The following is a 21,563-nucleotide window of genomic DNA, read 5'->3' as shown; positions in this document are numbered from 1 at the left end:
CCTGCCTTCCAGGGCTAGGGACAAACTCCCTCCCCAAACCCCAGACCTGCTCCAACTCTCCCCCAAACCGCAGAGCCTGGAGTCCAAATCTCCCTCTGCTCAAAGAAGAGAGGAAGCCCCTTCTCCCTGGAACCAAGAGCCCCGCTCTGAGCCTGGGCCGACAGGAACCACTTCCAGGCTGGCTTGAGAGTGGGTACGTTTCTTGGTGTCAGAAAAACAGCAAAATAGTTTCCTATTGGCAAATTTGGAGTGGCAGAGAACATTCTCAGTGAAGCAGACTAGGAGAATTCTCACCGGAAGACGAGGTAGGTTTGGGCTAGTAGACGTGGGGTGGCAGAATTCACGGTGCACGGAATACCAAGTGAGCATCACACGCTGGCGTTGTTTAAGAGACATCCAGGAGAGGGTGGCATGCTAAGTCCAACTACTTCTTTTGTGAAGATACACTTCAAGTCACAGGTGATGATGTTAGGATGTTGGCAATGGCCTGCCAGCTCTCGAGACGTCCCAAGTGCAGCCTCTTAAACCTTTGATCATGTTGCCCTGAGACTCCAGCTAAAATCGCATTGCTCTTGAAGGAACTGCCTTGATTGGGGTACAACGGTGTCCTCTAGCTACAAGTTATGTAATCCTTTTGACATAGCTTGGTAATAGCTATTATTAATAGTTGTTTAGAGCACTATTGCAAAATCTACAATAATGACCAGGCACTGCCCAGGTGAATTAGCACTGTAACATGACGGCCTGCACGCAGCCAGGCACATTAATCTTCTGCTAGCCTAGAAGAGCCTGGGCATAGTAGGACCGGCAGACAGGGTCAGAGAAGGGGGGAGCATACATGCACGAAGAGAAGGCAGGGATGGACCATGGGCTTTATTCCCAGCACCACTGCCAATCAAGTTATGCATCCATAACCCCAGTTGGCATTTTCCAAGATAACAGAGACAAGAAACCACTTCTTTCTAGAAACTTCTGACCTAAAGGTAACATTGGTTTAGGCTTTGAATAAGAAACTGGTTTCTTAGCAACCTAATCCGGAATGTAATTTCAGTAGAGTTCCTTCTGGTAAAAAAAAAAAATCTATACCACTTCAATTATTAAAAATCGTACCACATTATGACTCATGGGAAATTCAGTTCACCTTTAAGAAAACGCAAAGCCAAAAAACAAAGAAACAGATGAAATATTATGTTAGGTATGGGTCCAGTGGAAACGAATGCACATTGGAGAGACAGAACCAATCATTCCCGGTGTTTCAGACTGTGCTGTGCCTTGACACTTGTCAGAAACCCACCAGTAAAAGAAAATACATTTTCAAGGATTTTTCTAGACATAATTTCTACATGACTTGAATTCACCCCTGTGTCTGTTTTCTATGGCTACATAATACATCACCACCAGCCTACCCGCTGAAAACAATACTGATCCCATGAATTAGCAGTCCAGAATACACAGAAATAGGCCTTCAGTTCAGGAACCCACGAGGCTAAATTCAAGGTACAGCTGCACCCTCATCTAGAGGTTCAACTCAGAAAATCTCCACTTCCAACCTCTCAGTGCATTGGCAAAATTCATTTCCTGCTACCATATGACTAAAGTCCCCATTTTCTTGACAACTATTATGATAGTTACAATACTATAATATGATATAATATTGTTATTATGATATTGTTATAATAACTATTGTTATAATAGGTGACTGCTCTCAGCAACTAGAGACTACTGTCCTCCATCATGGGCGGTTCACAGTATGTCTGCTCACAATATATATATATATACTGAGGATTGGACCCAGGGTCATCCTACCTATGAGTTATACCCCCCAGCCCTTTATATTTTTAATTTTGAAATAAAATCTCACTAAATTGCTGAGGGACTTGCTATGTTGGTGAGGCTGGCCTCAAATTTGCTATCATCTTGTCTCAGCCTCCCAAGTAGTAGGATTACAGGGGTGTGCCACAACGCCTGGCAACTGTTTCTTCAAGACTAGCAGAAGAATCTCTCCCCCACATCAAATTTCCTCAACCCTTTTAAGGACTCACCTGATTAGAGAATCTTCCCCCTTTAACTCAACATCAACTGGTTAGGAGCCTTAATTACATCTGCAAAACCCCTTCTGCTATAGAACATGATATACTTACGTGCATGGTAGTTCATATTCACAACCCTTGTTCACACTCAAGGGGAGGGTACTGATTGCTCAGAGTGTGCCTAAAGGCAGGGAACTTTGAGGTTCACCATAGAAGCTGCCTATCGTAGTCCCTCACTCGCTGTATCTGTTTCTAATCTAGGAGTTGAAGATAATACTCTATTTGCAAGATCATCATAAGTGTTATGTATTTACTTTTCACTGTAGAGAAGAGTGCCGATGTGCACATGAGACTGTTCATATTTCACACTGACTGAGCTGCTCCGTGTTCTAGCCCTTGTCCTACAATAAGAAATCCTGGAGCACTTCTCAATTTCTGCACCTTTAACCAGACTGTGACCACAAATCAGCTTTTGTTTTTCATTTTAATCACAGCTGCAATTTATTTTATTTGAGGTACTAGGGATGGAACCCAGCAGCATTGTACCTCCGAGCTACACCCCAGTCCTATTATTTTTAGTCTTTTTTATTTTTTGAAGCAGGGTCTCACTGAGTTGCAAAGGGTCTTGCTAAGTAGCTGAGGCTGTCCGCGAACTGCGATTCTCCGGTCTCAGCCTCCCAAATGCTGGGATTACAAGCGTGCGCCACCACGCCCGGATCACAGCTGCAATTTCTGTTCCACAAATCTCTGTCACTCTCAAAGCACAGAGCCGGGTGTGGTGGCACACCCCCCTAATCCCAGAGTTTAGGAAACTGAGACAAGACGATCACAGCCTCAGCAAGGCCCTCAGCAACTTAATGAGACCCCGTTTCAAAATAAAACAGTGCTGGAAGTGTAGCACAGAGGTAGAATGTCCCTGGGCTCAATTCCCAGACACCACACACACACACACACACACACACACACACACACACACCCTAAAAAGCTGCTTTCCAATGGATCCATCTAAACACCTGCACTCTTGGGGCTGCTGTCTGTAACCCAGCCCTCCTGGTTATCAAAGCATGAGAAATACACCTTGGTTCCAAGTGGTGGGGTGTTACCTGAGATTTTAATGGCAGAGTGGTTCCTTCTCCCATTCCCACCCTCCATTACCGGGGATTGAACCCAGGGCCTCGCATAGTAGGCAAGTGCCTTCCCACTGAGCTACGTCCCCAGCCCTAGGAAGTACCACCATCCTTAATTGGAAAATTATTTTATGTGTCTTAAGAAAAACGATTCAAAGTCACGTTTTTAAGACATTAGCAGGGCTAAAGTGGGAATTTAAAACTTTTTTTAAGTGATTCGATTTTAGAAGTAGATTAAGTAATAATACAAGTATCTAGGATGTGGCGAAAATGATGGTGGGCAACGCTGGTGTCTACGCTATTGACGTGTAAGCGACCAAGCCCGAAAAGAACAAATGAATTCCAAAGAAACAGTGCTAAGTCAGGCTCCAAGCACCCCTGCGCCTCACAGGGGTTTTCAGAAGCCCACTGCGTGCCAAGCCTACTACGCGCGGGAGCTGAGACCGCGCGATGCTCGCGGGTAAAGCGCATCCCAAAGCTCGCTTCCGACGTCGGGCGCGGACCCGCCGTGGGAGGGGAGGGCGGAGCCTTGAGGGGCGCGGCCAATCCACCTGCCGCTCCCGGGGGCGTGGTCGGTGGGCGGGGCTTAGCGGCGGAAGGCGGAAGTTGCTGTGGAGTCATGTGACTCGAGTAACATGGCCGCCGCCCAGTGAGTGCTGCCGGTGCCTGGCGGGAGCTGGTCGCGTGAGCCGTTAGGCGGCGGGGCGCGGGCGCGGGAAAGCGGGACCCGGGCCGGGGTGCTGAGGCGGCGGCGGGGCGAGGCGGGGCCGCAGCGCCGTGGCCCATGAGCCAGCGCCGGGGGCAGCGCGGGGCCGCGGACTCCCCTGTCCCTGGCGCGGTTCCTGCAGCCGCGGGCTAAGAAGTGCGGAGAGCGCCCGCAGCTGCCGCTATGAACCCGGAGAAAGACTTCGCGCCACTCACGCCCAATATCGTGCGTGCCCTCAATGACAAGCTCTACGAAAAGCGGAAGGTGGCAGCGCTGGAGATAGAGAAGTAAGAGCCCCCGGGACCTCCTCCAGGCTGTGCAGCCCCCGGGACCTCCTGTTCTGCGCCCGGGGAAGGGAGGGGATTTCTCACGCCTTCCCTGCAAAGTGTTGCTTTCCCAGGTTTCAGGCCCTTCGTACAGTGCTTTGGACTCATGTCTGGGAGTCCCAGCTTTGCTTCTGACTGGCTGTGATTTGGTCCAGCTTCTTTAACCCTCTGGTGCTCCAAATGTCTGCTGTGAGAGTAAAGTGGTATATATGTAATGCTTAGCACAGAGCCTGGCACTTGGCGAGTTCTGTGTGGTCTCCATCAAAATCAGCAGAGCAAGCTGGGCTAGGTAGTGCAGTCCTGGAATCCTAGTACTCAGGAGGATGGCAGGTTTGAGACCAAGTCTCAGCAACTCAGCAAGAAACTGTTTCAAAATAAAAGGGCTGGGAGTGTAGCTCAGAGGTAAAAATGCCTCTGGGTTCAATCCCCGGTGCCAAAGAAAAGAGGTGTAGCTCAGAGTAGGATGCTCCTGGGTTCAAGCTCTAGTGCAAAAACTAAACAGAAAACCCAGCAGATCATGGGACATGGTATTGCATGCCTGTAACCCCAGTGAGTCCAGAGACTGAAGCAGGAAGATAGCAAGTTTGAGGCCAGCCTGGGCCGCTTAAGAAAACCCTGTCTCAAGCAAAAAATTAAAAGGTATCAGATCATAGAGCGGCCTCTGCGATGAGAGAAAAGTGATGTTGACCAGCCTAGTCTCTTACCTACCTTCTAAAAAGTGAAAGGGGCTGCTGAGTGACCAAGTGCAGAAGTCAGTTTGAAACCTTATGATTTTATGACTCAAGATTGTTTTTATCTTGTTATATCACCCTTCTCTGCAAGTGGAAGTAGGAATCATTTGACCTTTTTGCTTCTGCAGTTTCATTACAAGTATGTGTAACCATAATCTCATATTTTTTTAACGTTCCCAATGTTAAAAACAAAGACTGCCCAGCTGAGAATCGCTTATTAAATGTTTTCACTTCTGTAATTTTTTCCCAGTCAAATCATAGTGATAAAGTCAGGTGAGTGGATTACATCAGAACAGTGGAAAGAAGCAGGCTATGAAACTGGAGAAACATCAGTCTGGGAGTCAGGAAAGGTGAATTATAGTTTTATCCTGTCCTGTAGGGTAGCCACTGACTTTGTGTGGCTTTTTAAATTTAAACTATTAAAGGATTAAATTAGAATTTTAAAAATCAGCCCCTCAGTCATGATACCTGTCTTTCAAACTTGCAGCAACCACATGTGGTGAGTGGCTACCACATTGGGCAGCGCACATTAGAAAACATTTCCATCGCCAAGCGTGGTGGCACATGCTTGGGAGGCTGAGACAGGAAGATGGCACAGGTTCGAAGCCAGCCTCAGCTACTTAGGCTCTCAGCAACTTAGTGAGACTCTGTTTCCAAATAAAATATAAAATAGGTCTGGGAGTATAGCCCGGAGGTAGAAGATCCTGGGTTCCATCCCCAGTACCACAAAAATAAATAAAAATAAAGGAAAATATTTCCATCACTGCACAGAGCTGTGTACTGACAGTTCCAATCTAATCCATGGTGCAGCACGCACTTTGATGTGGAGCAGATTCCTTAACTCATGTTCCTTAACCTTAGTGCTGTGGCATTTTGGAACTAATAATTCTTGATTGTAGCAGGCTATCCTGTGTAGGGTAGGAGTTTTAGCAGTATCTCTGACCTCTACCCACTAGATGCCAGTAGCTCTCCTTCAATTGTAACAACCCAAATTGACTTAAGACATTACCAAATATCCCCTGGAGGTACAGAATTGCCCTAGTTGAGAACCACTGCCTTAACTGCTGTGAATTTTAGTTTTCTCCTAAAACTAAAATTACAGTAACTCACAAAGTTACTGTAAGTCGTATATTTGTTGCCCCACGTAAGATTTTTTTAGTTGTTGTACATCTGGGATTGTGGGACAGAAATTGGTTTGAACTCATTAAGACCCTCCAATCTGGCTCTACTATTCAGTCTGTCCAGATACCCAGTATGGTCTAATATTCAGTATGTCTAGGTTGCTTTCTTTTCATACAGTTTTTTTTTTTTTTTTCTTTCTCTCCTGGCTCTCCGGTGCTAGCAAATCTTAATGAGAACTGCCAAACCAAGCAGAAGGACTCAATATGATGTGTAAACATGGTTCCATGTCTATAGGTTTGCTGGCTTTGAAGTCTCACTGTGTTAGGTACCAGCACAGCATCAAAAACATGAGTAATCAGCTTATAAAGAGAGAGGGTTTATTTTGGCCTACAGTGTTGGCAACTTCCGGCCGTGGTCACTTGACACTGGTACCTTGGGGCCTGTGGGGAGGCATCACATCATGGCAAGCAGTGTGTGGTGGAAGAAAGCCTTTCACCTGTGGCCAGGTCTTGAAAGGGGAAGAGGATGGGCAGGGATCCCAGTGTCCCTTTCAAAGGCATACCTCCAGTAACAAGAAGACCTCTCAATGGGCCCTCCTGCCTCAGTGTTCCGCTGCTTCCAAATAGCACCAAGCTGGGAGCCGAGACTGTGATACATGGCCTTTGGCAACACTCAGGATCCAAGCTGCAGCACCCAGGTTCCCAGTTTGGGCCTTCAACCACTTGGCTTCTCAGGAATGTCTAGTTTTATCCTAGCCTGAGTCATCTCTTGGGCTCTTGAATAAAGGTATTCGTCTCAGCATTATTGCTGCTTCCAGCACGACCTGTGGAAGTGCTCTCGCTCTGCAAGTGGCTCTGTGCGGCTTTTGTCCTTAATGGGGTTCATTTTGTACTGGACTGCCCGTGATTTTTAGAATTCAGAGAGACTCCCTAGGGCCTTAACTAGACTGTGAGAACCCTTCAGAGCAGAGACCCTTTTTTATTTATCCTCAGCACTTAGCACACATTTGGTGTCCAAATGAATGAATAACCATACATTTTTGCTGGAGGAATAATATTGCAGCCTACGGGCCTTGCCGCACAGAAGGTCTTACAGACAGCAGCGTCAGGAGCTAGTTAGAGAAAGACTGTCCAAAGCCAGGCATGGTGGTACATGCTTGTAATCTCAGTCCTTGGGAGGCTGAGACAGGAGGCTGGCAGAGCAGCCAGCCTCAGCAATATAGTGAGGCCCTCTGCAATTTAGCGTGACCCTGTTTCGAAATAAAAAATAAAATAGGGCTGGGGATGTGGCTCGGAGGTAGACTGCCCCTGAGTTCCATCCCCAATACTACAAAAAAAAAAAAAAGGTATGGGTTTTTTTTTTTTTTTTTTTTTTTTGCCAATGAAACTGTTTCACCCCAGCTAGATCTAGAGTCGGGATCTGTACCTCAACCCATTAAGTCTCAAGTTTTCAGATCTCTGAGCATCATGAATATTCAAATATGATTACAAAGTTACTGTAAGTGGTATATTTGTTGCCCCATTTAGTATTTTGTAGGTGTTGTACATCTGGGATTATAGGACAGAACAGGTTAACAAGACCCCCTAGGTGATACAGCGTGTTTGAGAGGCGCTGCCTCAGAGACCATCTGTTCTGCACAGAGAATGTTGTATGTGTGCGTATGTTCTTCATTTAGCCTGGGCAAAGTGACCCTCAAGCAAATAGACAGTTAACCTCTGCAGATACACCATAAAAGAAGTCAGAATATTGACAGTTGCCTGTGTAGCACAGACAAGTTGGCTCACCTACTTCAGAAATAGAAGTGTTTCGTTGTATTCTTAAGTAAGACACCCTGTTGTTTTTTCGGAGGCTGCATGGCATTGTGGTTAAGAGCGGGCCCTGGAGCCCACCCACTGTCGGGGACCCTGAACCTCTGCTTCAGCGTGTGTTCATCTGCAAAATGAGAATAATCATAGCATTTGCATGGTGTTTGATTACTTTAGCCAACAGTGTAAAGTGCTTAGTGCAATACTGGACATGTTATAACTATTGTATAACACACACACGCACACACACACACATACATACAGAATTGTTATGTAATTGTTAAAATTATTTAAAACAAGTAGCCAAATGTAGTGGCACCAGCCTGTAATCCCAGTATTTGGAAGGCTGAGACAAGAGGATTGCAGATTCAAGACCAGCTGCAACAATTTAGTGAGGCTCTTGGTGACTTAGTGAAACCCTGTTTCAAAATAAAAAGCAAAATAAGGCTAGTGTGTGGCTCAGAGATAGAACACCCCTGGGTTCCATCCAAGACCAAGGTCCCTGAGGCAGGTTTCACTCTGAGGCCCCTCCTCTCAGTGTAGGCGGCTGCCATTGCTCGACTGCTGTCTTGGCCACTTTTGTGTGTGTGTGAGGGAGGAGGACTGCTCTGGTGTCTCTCTTTATAAGGACACCACCCCTGTGAGATTAGAAGCCCCAACCTTTGGCCTCATTTTACCTTAATTACTCCTTTATAGGTCCTCTCTCCAAAGAAAGTCACATTGGGAGTTGGGCCTTCTGCTTATGAGTTTGGGGGTAAGGGGGTAGTTCAGGCCATAACAGTGACGGCAGTGAAACTGTCAGCCCCATCTGGGGTGCTGGGGGTGGGGACAGAGACGTTTCCCTTTGGCCATTGTACACCCCTCACCCCACTTACTTCACATGGCTGCCTGATGGGCTCGGTCATGTTACCACACTCCACAATGAAAAGAGAGGCTCCTTGGGGTTAGGTTATCTTCCCGAGGCTTCACAGCCGGAACCTGGATACAAAACCCAGGTTTGTCCATTTCAAAAGGCTTCTTCCACCACCGTGAATGGTTTTCCCTGCCAGAAAAGGGACAGACAGACCTTAGTAAAAGGAATTTCACACTTGGACATCTCCGTGGTAGTTTAGCTGCCACTTTGAGTCCTCCAGAGCCCATCTGTTCAGGCGCAGAGCCAGTACTGCGCGTGGGGCTCCAGGGAGGAGGCAAGAGGGTGTCCTCATGTGATGACGGGTCTCTCCAAGGCCAGAAATGCAGAGACGGTTGGCTCTAGTGCAGTAGCTGCTGCTGCTGTGACCAGTGTCTGATGGCGAATACTGTGAACCTGTTACAGTGGCTGCTTTGGTTTTTGTTGGGGGGGCCTCTTGATTTCAGGGGCATAGTCGGTGATCAGTCCTGATGAAAGGATTGGTAGGACCTTGGCTTGCCCTTTCTGGACTATCACTCTCGAGTGTGGGGGAGAGATGCCTACAGGCACCCTGGTTCGTGTGGGTGCTTGTCCTTCTGAGCGTGTCCCACACCCAGGGCACTGTGGAGTTCAGGGTCTCCTGTGTCTCACTGTTGGCTGGAGGAGATGACACCCTTCTTGGTCATCTGGTGGTCCTGAGCTTTGAGTTAGGTCTCCAGCCACACCAGCCTAAACACGCATGGTTGTGTGTGAACTTTGAGCCAGCAAAGGTGGATGCCCTTTGGGAAGCCCCAGGGAGGGCTAGGGGATCAGAGCTTCCGAATGACGCCTCTGTTTCTGCTGAAGGGTGGAGAAGGAGTCCCTAGAGCTCTGGGATCAGACAAATGTTGCTCTGTCCCATTTGACCTGGCTCTTTGGAGTCTGCCAACTTGAGGAGAAGACCAGTACTGAGTGGCTTGCAGCCGATTTTGGAGTTCAGGTCAGAGTTCCACTCAGTTGTGCTATTTTTCAGCAATGGAACCTGAGCAAATGGCTAAACCAGGGGTCAGAGGCTGGCAGCCAGGGATGGCTCCTTCTCACAGACCATTTGGTTTGGCAGAGTATTTTACATGGAGAAACTTCAAAGTGAAATTTGGGTTTCTGGCTTCCCTGGAAGAGATGGGAGCTGTGGCTGTGAGGCCTGCACAGCAGCAGATAGCGGGAGGGAGCCCCCTCCCCTTGCCTATGAGGGCAAGTTCTCCTGAGCCTGCTGTCCCCCCCTCGGCCTCATTGAATCTCATGCCTGGCCTTTGAGCATCCGAGTCAGTGCCCTCTGCTTCAGCCTTTCTGTGCGTGTTTCCTCATCTTAAAAAATACGCCTTGAGCTGGGCGTGGTGGCGCATGCTTATAATCCCTGTACTTGGGAGGTGGAGATAGGAGGATCGCGCAGGTTCGAAGCCAGCATCACTGGCTTAAGAGACCCTGTTTCCAAAAAAAAAAAAAAAAAAAAAAAAGTTCTGGGAGTGTAGCCCGGAGGTAGAAGGGTTTGGGAGTGTAGCCCGGAGGTAGAAGGGTTTCCAGGAATCCCAGTACCACCACCACCAAAAAAAAAAAAAAAATACACCTTGAGAACATTAAACTGAAAAACTGAAAGAGGTCATGTGTTACATCATTCCGTTTGTACAAGTTGTCCAGGGGAGGCAAATCTATAGAGACAGAAAGATGAATGGTTTCCAGGAGCTGAGAGGAGGAGGTTGGGGAAATGGGGAGCTAAGGGGTACAGGATTCTTTGGAGGGTAAAAATGTCCTTACATTGACTATGGTGTTGGATTGAACAGTTTTGTTCTTATACTGAAGACCACTGACTTGTACATTTAAAAGTGGTTTGTAGATTTATATCTCTGTGATTTATATCTCTTTTGTTTGTTTGATGTGTGTATGTGTGGTGCTGGGGGTTGAGCCTAGGGGCATTCTACCTCCAAGCTACACTCCCAGACCAATTTTTTTATTCTTTATTTTGAAACAGAGTCTCACTAAGTAGCTGAGACTGGCAGTGAACCCAGATCCTCCTGGCTCAGCCACCCAAGTACTGAGATTACAAGCGTGCGCCACCACACCCGGTTTATTCCTCACTTTTTAAAAATAAGAATGTCAGTGATGTTTGCTAAAGTATGAGGAAGGCATTCACTAGGTGGTCACAGTTACTGTCACCTGAGATCAAAGCAGGCTTTCTGCTCCGACTCTGGTACTTGTCTCTGCACTGGTAACATCCCGCCAATGCTCAGCACATGTTTGGTCAGGTCAGGCCTTTGCAGAAGGGCTTTGGCCTGTCTTCAGAGGCAAATGTTCACTTTCCCCATTCAGTTATTTGGAGAATCGTGAGCCAGTGGAAACCAAATTACTGCAGTGCTCAGCAAAGCAGATGGAAGAGATATTTCCCCAGATTCTCTTTGGCAAATTGCTGGCTGGATATGCCATCTGAATACATATGTCACAGAGGAAGGATGTCACAGAGAGAGCGGAGACAGGTAATTGGATTTGCCAGGAAAACAAAGCAGCCCCAAGCCCATACTGAAAGCTTCACAACGCAGGAATAAATGTCAGCTCTGGCTTTATCTTTTTATCTTCCTTGGAGCCTGGAGAAGAGCAGGTGCTCTGTGGACTTCTGTTGTGTGAACACAGTCTTGGGTGGTGCACACAGATCACAGTTTGTCTGCCTGATTGTGACTTTGCTCTGGTGCTGTTGTTGGAGTGTGTGTAATGCAGAGCATGTGATGTGCATTGTCTAATTCTCTAAAAACAGTGTGAAGTCCTTCCTTGTGATTATTCTGTCTTACAGCTGAGGATGTCTCCTCTGAACACATGAGAAACTGAGTGCAGCAGCTGAATCCTCTGGCCCCAAAGGATTATTCTGTCTTACAGCTGAGGATGTCTCCTCTGAACACATGTGAAACTGAGTGCAGTAGCTGAATCCTCTGGCCCCAAAGGCAGAGGTTGGGGCATGTGGGCATCACTAAATGAAATGACATTTGAAGTCATACATGTAAGATGATTAGCACTCTGGGCGTCCATCAAGTGATAGCACTGCTATTGGAAGGGGTAAGAGTTTGGACCTTGGGGTCTAAAAATCTAGAAGTGTCCTCTAGTGGTTGCTCAGAGGCTCTGTTCATAAGTGGTCAGAGGTGTTGCTGGATAATTGGTTTTTAGACCAACCATCTACAAGTTGTATATCCTTATATGCATTTCCCAGCTTCTTTGAGTTTCACTTCCCCCAACTATAAGATGAATATAATGGTGCCTGTCTCAGTCAACATTCTTACTGCCATAATCCAAAACAACTAATCATACAATTTAGAGGAAGGACTGTATGTTAGTTTGGGAGATTTGGAGATTCAGTACATGTCAGGCCTGGTCTGTGGAGCTCCGGGCATGGGGGGAGGGGGAGGGAAGAGCAAGGCTTTGTTCTGACAGCATGGAGGTCAGAAGCCAAGGGAGAGCAGGGGGAGGAAAGGACCTTATATAATCCCCAAGGCCACACCTCCAGAGACCTCTCCTTAGCAACCAAGCGCTGCTTCCAACATTGCTACCCTATTTCCATGAGGGCTAGGGAATGTTCTGAATCCAAACCATTACACTCCACCCCTAGTCCTTTAGACCTCTTGGCCATGTCATGGCAAAATGAATTTGGTCGGTCTCCAAGAGTTTCACATCTTAAAGTTTTAGCATCACTCAAAAATCCTAAAGCCTCCTCTTGAGATGCAAGTTAAATTTTTGGCTGTGGACCCCTATAAAAATAAAAAGCAAGATATATACATCCAGTGTACAGTGGCTCAGAGTAAACATTTGCATTCCAGAAGGGAGGAGCAGGGCCACAGACAGGAGGACTGGGACCAAAACAGTAGCAGAATCCAGCAGGGCCAGCACTTGGTCCTGCAGCCGGACATTAGTAGCCATAATGCAGTCTGGACACTTGGCTGTGTTGAGATTCCTTCCACCAGCTTAATCAGGCCATCTTTAAACTCTGCCTCACATGGGGTGTAAATTAAATGGTGCGCGTAGAGCACCCAGCACAGAGCTCAGCCAGTGGTCACACATCTCCTGCCTTTGCAGTAGCCCAACTCTAGAGCTTCATTTCAAAACATCTCGAGTGTCCACCCCATCTACACTCCCTGCGTGTGCCGAGAAATGCCTCAGGGTGTCGGGACACCAGGCAGCAGGGGAAATGTATAGAGAACGTGGCGTCACCTGAGGGCTGTTGTCATTGGATGTGTGCAGTTAGCAGCTGCGGCGACTTCAGAAGAGGGAGGGAGAGAGGGACTGCTGCCACTGAAAGGGAAGAGAATTTACAAATGTCAAGGTTCGGACCCTCACAACCCTGGGAGGGGATCTGGCTTTCCTGAAGCTGTTTCAGATCTAAAGGTTGTCCCAGGGAATAACTGACCCCTGAAATATTTAGCATAGAATGAACGCCTAGGAAGTGGTCAGCTCGCCAGCCCTTGAGCAGCCTGCGACCCTCAGCACACGGAGGGCTGCTGCTCCCAGGGTGGCCCCAGGCTGGTGACAGTCCGCGTGTGCTCTGCCCTGTCGGCGGCGTCTTCTCTCAGGGAGTGGGTGGCATCCTGAGCCTGATGCGGGCCCACATTGGGATCCGTGTCTTCTAGAGGAGCGGCCTTCTGCTGCCCTGCACCCCCGGCCAGTCACGAATGGAGGCGTGGCTGAATGACTGCGAGCAGACTTCCCCCTCTTCCCACTGCTTTTGTGGGGAAATCGGGCAGAAGCCGAGTCTCTTCCCTGGTGTATAGAAGTCAATCGTGGGACCTTTGTGTCAGTGCAGGACCCCAGGGATTCATGATGAGAGCTTCTTCTAGGCTAAAATACTAAAACTTCAAAACGGGTTCCGCCTCAGATCCCCCACCTCGGTCTTCTGAGCCACAGATGAAAGGAAAGACCGTGTAGAGTCTTTTGAAGAGAGACTCGGCCTGGAACTGGGGGCGCCTGGTGTTAAACGGCACTACCCTGCCTCCCGCATCGTGGCTTCTCTTCTCTCCTCACTGCCATGATGTAGCGAAGCCAGGCTGCGGACTGGCTGGGGGCAGTTCTGGAGCGCCCGTCAGGAGGCAGAGCCCGCCTCTGGCCCTCAGCAGGTGCGCTTTGGGTCTCATCCGGCAATGCGCCTTTACCCAGCCGCCGGCCAGAGCCATGGCGAGCCCGGCCCTCCGTAGGGTGCATTTCTGGATCCCAGGAAAGCTGCCCTCTTCTCCTGCTGGCCTAGTGATCACTAGGGTCTCAGCATCGTCTCCACACTGATTAGGCCAACAGATTAGGGTTAGGTTTGCAGATGTCCCGGGCCGCCAACACCGGCACCTGGGCTTTGCCATGTCTGTTCTCCAGCTTATGCCATCCGAGCCCTTCCAGCCTTCGCAGTCACTGGTAGGCATCCATTGACTGCCCGCCTGCTGTACGCGCTGCCCTGGACTAGGCGCGGGGCTGTGCTGGAGATGCAGACAAGTATGGTGCGGGCCCCGGGGGCTCCATCAAGGAACTGTGGGGAGGCAGGGGACTTAATGGGCAGCATCTGTCAGCACGCGGCTGGGCACAGAATGACGAGCCCATGGTGGTTCGGGAAGGAGGTGCTCGGGTGGCAAGGTAGGTAGGAAAAGCAGGGCTGCGGGTGAGCTGGATTGGGGGCCAAGTGGAGTGTGAGTGGGAGAGTTTACCCGCAGCAGGGCAGGTGGCAAGTGCAGTGTACTAAGGGCCCAGTAAGAGGAGGGCTGGGCGTGGTGGTGCACACCTGTAATCCTAGTACTTGGGAGGCTGAAACAGGAGGATGGTGAGTTCGAGACCAGTCTCAGCAGTGTAGCAAGACTCTCAACAACCTGCTTCAAAAAATAAAAATAAAAAGGGCTGTGGGTGCAGCTCGGAGGTAGAACACACACACACACACACACACACACACACACACACACACACACACAGCAAGTCTGGCTGCTGGGGCACCAAGCAGGCAGGCTGGAGAGGTCACTCGGACCTGGTTTGATTACACCATGTGTCGGCCAAGAAGGCTGGCTTCATGGGATGGATTCTTCAATTGTTATTCTTGCAATTTTTGCAATTCTCCCTCCAGAGGGAGCTGTGGTTTATCTGCCTGACATTCTTTTTCCCGTAGATAAAGAATACTCCATCCCTCGTATGAAGATGCAGAGTAGAGCTGTGGGTGCCCGTGGCTGCAGACTTTGACAAGACTAATGCTTTCTCAGTGGCCATGGGAGATGGAGTTGAGCCTTGGTAGGGCTGGGCTGGGTGGGCGTCCCAGCTGGTGTCAGCAAAGGAGAAGGGTGCCGCTGCCCTTTAAAAGGGCACTGAGCCCAAGCGTCCCCAGTCATTGCTCAGAAGCCCCTCGCTCCTGCAGACGCACGCTGGCCAGAGCCTGCATTCCTTCCAGGCTTTCACCGTTTAGTCTGGGCCTTTGTTAGCTTCAGAGCTCACTACGGCCACTCAGACCCTCTCAGCTACCACTGCGGACAGCTCCTGAAGTTCCCATCCTTGCCCTGCTCACCGTGGAGGGCGAGAGCTAATTCTTTGCCAAGCCTTTGGCTGAGTGGGAGCTACTTCTCCAGCCCTGTCCTCCACTTCGTCTCTGCCCGCAGCCTTTGCTTGCGTCAAACCCAGTGCTGCCCCTCCTGTCTCTGAGCTTTGTTCAGCCTCACCCTGAAAAGCTGCAGAACAGACAGCTGCTCGTCCTTCAGAACCCCTCCAGCGCTTACCCCCATGAGGCCGAACAGTCCCTCTGCTGCACCAGCTCTGGCCTCCCCTTGCCTCGTGACAGCTTTGCACCATAGTCCTGGAGAAGTCTCCCGTTTCCTCCTCTTCCCCAGCAGAGGGCCCCTCTGTGGCTGGGGCTGGAGGAGGGCCCTTCCCGGCTACTCACTGTGAGATGAAGTGGGGGAGAGGAGAGGGCTGCGCGCAGGGCCGCCTGCGCTGGGGGCTGGTCCTTTTGGATCCTTGCCTGTGCCTGGAGGACGCCTTCACTCCCACGCCAGTGTAGCTGTAACTTGTACCGTGTGGAAGCAGGGTCTGGCTTCCCAGGCGGGCTGTCTGGACCAATGTAGAAAGGCATTGCTGCTCACAGCCAGCCGTGGGACATACACCCCATATCCTAGATTCTTTGAGAACAAGGACATACGGGTTCTGGATCTTTGTGGAATTTAGGAAACTGAATGTTTTTCATTAAAGGCATTTAAAACTCAAGCTAGAAACAAGTCATTTGCAGTTCTCTGGCTTATGCACAAATTCATTAGGCGGTATAAACTCTCAAATTCAGTCTCTTATAATATTAAAAAGTTTACTGTTGCATTGGCCGGGAATCGAACCCGGGCCTCCCGCGTGGCAGGCGAGAATTCTACCACTGAACCACCAATGCACTGCTGTCTGCAGCTGTGGGACACCTCCCTTTAACCCCATTCCTGGGCCTGCCTGTATGTATATGTGTGTGTGTGTGTGTGTGTGTGTGTGTGTATATATATATATATATATATATATATATATATATATATATATATATATATATATATGCTGAGTCACAGACTGTAAGGCCAGTCTCTGATGCTGCCACATCAGCATAGCTGTAAGAAGGGAAAGTTGGAAAGTTTAGACTCCAGGGTGGGAGGGAGCAGGCAGGAAGCAGAGGGTGTGCATGTGCCTGAAGTCAATTTGCCTTCTGGCCTGAAGACCAGAAACTGCAGCCCAAGTCCCTTCTCAGCAAGTAGCAAAAGCATGCTGAGACTTGGCGTGCCTCGTCCTCTGATGTTTGGGCCCTCCTCTTCCCTTTGCACTTATGTTCAGTCGTTTTGCTGCTCTCAGGTCTCACACCAGCTTTGCTAGAGACTGGCCCAGGCCCAGGGCAGCACAGCAAGAGTCCCCTTCCAGGTGGGGGCATGAAAGCCAAGTTCCTACAGCTTCTCTGGAGGGCTTAATAGTGGCTCCACTGGGATCACTGAGTAGGGCATGGGGGCCCAGATCCACAGGGGCTTTTGGCTGCTGTGGCTGGGGAGAAGGACTCCTGCAGAATCTCTGAGTGAGAAAACTGGCCAGGAAGAGGCAAAAACACTGTACTGCATTGGCCGGGAATCGAACCCGGGCCTCCCGCGTGGCAGGCGAGAATTCTACCACTGAACCACCAATGCTCCAGCTGTTCTCTAACGCATCTGCAGGGCTCTCCTCACTAGGCCATCTCTGCTCAGATAGGTGCTCTGGCAGATCTGGTCCCCACCTGGCTGGTTTGTCCAGTTTGGAACATCAGACAGGCTTGTGTACACCCGTGCTTGACAGGCCTTCTTCTGCTATTTCTTCAAGTGTGCACTGGCATTCAGCTCCCATTGAAGGCCCTTGGCTCATCCGTAGCTCTCAGCCTCAGAAAGAGCAAAGCAAGAGGCGCTAGGTGTGATGGCCTACGCCTGTAATCTCATTACTCGGAAGGCTGAGACAGGAGGATCACAGGTTCAAGGCCAGCCTCAGCAACTTATCAAGGCCCCAGCAACTTAGCGAGATCCTATTTCCAAATAAAAAATAAGAGAGGGCTGGGGTATAGCTTGGAGATAGAATGCCTCTGGGTTCAATCCCCAGCACCATAAAAACAAACAAACAAAAAAAAAGCAAGAGGCTCTCTGTTCCAACGTCCGCCAGCTCAGGAGCCAGGCCTGTCTAGTCTCTTGTGTAAACGGTGCCATGTACACAAGGGTGCTTCCTCTGCAAACCATTGTCCAGTCTGTCTCTGAGCAGCCGTTTGCAGGAGTAGCCACTGTCTCACAGGACAGCACATATTTGTTTAAGTTCGAATTACTAGAAAGCTCCTAACATGGACCTGAAACCAGACAGACAGATACCATTTGGACGAGACTTCCATAAAAGCCTTCAAGGTAACTGGAGAGTCCCACTCATAAACCAGGCGAGCGTGTGCCGCCAGGACGGGCTGCAAAGCGTAAGAGAGTCCAGGCAGTTACTTTTACAGATCCCTGGTCTCCAGTCACCCACGACGGGAGCTCCCCACACCACCCCTCCTCGCATTGCACAAGCATCCCCGGGTTTTTTGGATTTTGTTTTTGTTTTTTCCTTTTGATACTAGAGATTGAACACGGGTGCTCTACCATTGAGCTACATCCCGAGCCCTTTTTTATTTTGTTTTGAAACAGAGTCTCGCTAAGTTGCTGAGGCTGACATTGAACCTTCAATCCTCCTGTCCTAGCCTCCCAAGTATTAGGAGTCTAGGCATGCATGGTACATAACAAGCACATTGGCCCGAGCTTCCCACGCCATTGCTGGAAAACCGTCACAGGATCATCTTTTTCTTATATGTCTCCTTTCACAGGCCAGGCGCCTCATTCGTCCCTACCTGCCAGACCATTCAGCGCTCTGTGCCTTTGGTGGTGCTGGGGATGGAACCCAGGGGCATTCTACCTCTGAGTTACACCCCAAACCTATTTTATTCTTTTATTTGGAAACAGGGTCTTGCTAATTTGCAGACGGCCTCACGACATGGCTGAATCTGGCTGCAAACCTGTGATCCTCCTGTCTCATCCTCCCAAGTGCAGGGATTACAGGCATGCGCCACCACGCCCGGCAGCGCTCTGTGCCTTGGCCAGGCTCTTTTGCTCGGGTGTGGGGAAACCATAAGCTGGTCACCCTCTTTTCCTAAGTAGCCGGGCTTGCTTCTTTCGTCAGAGCAACAAGCAACTAATACACCTTCCTTGCTCTCTTTACCTGGGGAATGCCTGTCAGTTACTGAGGTCTGTTATTGGACCTCCCGGCGGCCCTGCTCAACGCCCAAGGAGAATTGGCCCGTTGCAAGCCCTTGCTTTTGTGATAACGTGTGCGCCCTCAGCTACAACTGCTTGTTCCTTGTTCCTATGTGTATCTTGCCCATTAGACTGGGGCCTGTTGCAGCCGTGTGTCCCAGCACCTTCTCTGACTTAATGGTGCGAAGCAGAGGACCCCCTGGATGCGTGAAGTTGAGCAAGTGTGCAGTAGAGACGTTGATCAGCTGATGATGCCTGGGACTTGGGTCCCCACTGAGACAGGGATGTGCATTCTCAGGTTCCTGGAAGTGAGATCAGGCCACCATTCCTCCTTCCTTGGTTCACAAAGGGAAGCCAAGACCCAGAGTAGAGAAACAACTGTGACCTGACCAGCACTTCCCAGGCAGCAGAAAAACAGAGAGGCCTTGCCCTGAGAGACCCGGCCCGGCCCCACTCCTCTTTCTCAGCAGGTCATCGCCGTTCTTCATCCCAGCTCCCACCCTGGAGCCCACATGGCAGCGGGCTCTCCTGGTTCTGCCAGGCCCACGGTCCCTCTCTGCTCTCTCTCCAGGCTGGTTCGGGAGTTCGTGGCCCAGAACAACACCGTGCAAATCAAGCATGTGATCCAGACCCTGTCTCAGGAGTTCGCCTTGTCCCAGCACCCCCACAGCCGGAAAGGGGGCCTCATCGGTCTGGCTGCCTGCTCCATTGCACTGGGCAAGGTGGGCCTTCTCCGAGGGACAGGCGTGCCAGCACTGGCCTTCATGCTGACCGAGACCCTCAGGGCGCTGCAGACCTGCATCTTACCACCTCTCTCTCCACACTTGGAACAAGCAAGGCTGGCTTTGCAGCCTTGCAGCCTGTCCCCAGGCGTGGCCCCTGTCCTGGGATGACTTGGGAAGGGTCTTTTTAGTAGTAGTCATAGTAGTGGTGCATCATAGGGGGTGCATTCTCCGAGCTGGCCCTCACACAGAGGCCCGAGCATCTCTGGGACAGCAAGAATGCCAGCTGGCACAAGCAGCAGCAACTGGGGCCTGCTCCTTTCTGAGCTGTCTCCTCTTCCTCCTGCCCCATCGCAGGACTCAGGGCTCTACCTGAAGGAGCTGATCGAGCCAGTGCTGACCTGCTTCAATGATGCCGACAGCAGGCTGCGCTACTATGCCTGCGAGGCCCTCTACAACATCGTCAAGGTGGCCCGGGGCGCTGTGCTGCCCCACTTCAACGTTCTCTTTGACGGGCTGAGTAAGGTAACCACTCCCAGCTGGGCAGAGTTTGGCACACCCGCCCAACGTACCTTCCAGGTGCTTGGACACCCTGCCAGATACAAGCTGAGCAGATGAGCCTGCCGTGCAAGGGACACGTGCTATCTGTTAAATCTAATAATTTTAATGGGTTTATTTTTTCATTTCTCTATTTCATTTTTATTGTACTTTACAAAAACAACGGTCTTTCACACATTAGAGGGAAAAACCTGATAGCTCTAGCATTAACCTCCCTGGTAGAAGGTGATAATAGTGACCTCACCAGGCAGGCTGTGTTCTCCCTGCGAGGAGGGTGTGGTTATTGTAGCTCACAAGTGCTCTCAAGGAAGCTCTGCGTACAAAGGCTTTGGACGCCCTGATGAGCTCCTGGGAGCCTCATCCTTGTGGAGCCGCCCCTCCACAAAGAAGGGCCCCGGGCCTTTCTAGGTAGCAGCCCACCGCCAGGAGTGAGATACGCAGCACTTTAGGATGGGGACGCAGCCCCCAGACCCACCATGGCAGGCCCTGAAGGGGGAGTCCCATTGCACCTGGTCCTTAGCCGGGCGCTGCTTCACCCCGTGCCTTGCTCCGGTTGGTGTCCGTGGGTGTTTTAGGCTGCGCGGCCTTGGCTGTGGCTTCACACCAGATGCCGTGGCTTCCTTTGGGTGGTGACCACCGTATCTCTGTTCCTCTCCTATCTCTGGGCCTCGCAGTTGGCTGCTGACCCGGACCCCAACGTGAAAAGTGGATCCGAGCTTCTGGACCGCCTTTTGAAGGTATCTGTACTTTGTCACCACTTATGTTTTTAGAATCTATTCCTTCTGTTAGTACAGCTTGGAAATTCTACCGTTGGAAGCGTTCTTCATAATTAAAAAAAAAAAATTAAGTTTACAGTCAAGTTGGCTGTTCAGCATGCAGTTCCATGGCGTGTGTATAGAGCTGTGTCACCACCGTACAGAACTCTGGCATCCCCGAGTGTCCCCAGAGGGGGCTCACCTTCCACGGCACCCTTCCCCAGCAGCAGGACAGGGTGCTCATCCAGGCTCCCAGGCGTGGGGTTTTGCCGTCCCCTCGGCTTTCAGTCACCTTTGGCGTGTGGTAGGATGGACTGTCCAGGGACCTCTCCTGCCCAGCTCAGGCCCTGCCTTCTCCCACCTGGCCCCTGGAGCCCGCCCAGGCCCAGCAGAGCTGCAGCTCGGGCGGGCCCGGTCTCTGGCTCTCGGTGGCTCACGTTGCTTTGACCCGCAGGACATCGTGACTGAGAGCAACAAGTTCGACCTGGTGGGCTTCATCCCCTTGTTGCGGGAGAGAATTTACTCCAACAACCAGTACGCCCGGCAGTTCATCATCTCCTGGGTAAGACGGCCCTGGCGCAATTCCTCCAGCCACGGAGAGCCTCTGGTGGCGTCCCTCTGCACCCTGCCACACCCGTGGCAGCTCCTTTGGCTGCAAGAAGCCTCCTCACTATCCCTGTAATAGCTACTGGCACCTGGTGATCTGAAGACACTTACCCAGCTTCACCCCAGGCCCGTCCTGCTTGCCCCTGAAGGGGTGCGGGTCTTTCCTTGTCTTTGAAAGCTCCCAGATTGCTCTGCAGCCAGTAGCACTGCTTCCACAATCACACCTTGCTGGGCCTCATCCACTCCCTCCTCCCCGGCATCTGAATCGCTTTGTAGTCAAACTACCATCCCCCTGCACACTGAAAAAGGCGTGCCACTGCCGGCGCCCTCGCCCGTGGACCCACCGCCTCCGCGGCCCCCTGCGCTGGCCCTGGCCCCGGGAGCTCAGCCGGCGCCACATCTCCCTCCTGCCGCTT

General features: G+C 50.6%; 1 protein-coding gene across 2 annotated transcripts in view; it reads left to right on the top strand.

The window, feature by feature from the left end:
- Nucleotides 1–4,046: 4,046 nt before the first annotated feature.
- VAC14 (VAC14 component of PIKFYVE complex) overlaps nt 4,047–21,563 on the top strand; it is a gene marked incomplete at both ends in the record, with an annotated part of 110,743 nt that continues 93,226 nt past the window's right edge. The window contains 5 exons of one of the 2 annotated variants that reach the window (XM_080702604.1): nt 4,047–4,150; nt 19,078–19,228; nt 19,586–19,753; nt 20,461–20,523; nt 20,996–21,103. In XM_080702604.1, coding sequence (XP_080558730.1) covers nt 4,047–4,150; nt 19,078–19,228; nt 19,586–19,753; nt 20,461–20,523; nt 20,996–21,103 — 594 coding nt within the window. Of the gene's footprint in view, nt 4,151–19,047; nt 19,229–19,585; nt 19,754–20,460; nt 20,524–20,995; nt 21,104–21,563 lie in introns of both variants that reach the window. The other variant, XM_080702603.1, reaches the window with a different exon arrangement.

The sequence above is a fragment of the Muscardinus avellanarius genome (genome assembly GCF_963383645.1).
Source record: "Muscardinus avellanarius genome assembly, chromosome: 10".
Classification (NCBI taxonomy): domain Eukaryota; kingdom Metazoa; phylum Chordata; class Mammalia; order Rodentia; family Gliridae; genus Muscardinus; species Muscardinus avellanarius.
The sequence above is the reverse complement of the archived record's forward strand: the minus strand, read 5'-3'. Positions and strand labels throughout refer to the sequence as shown.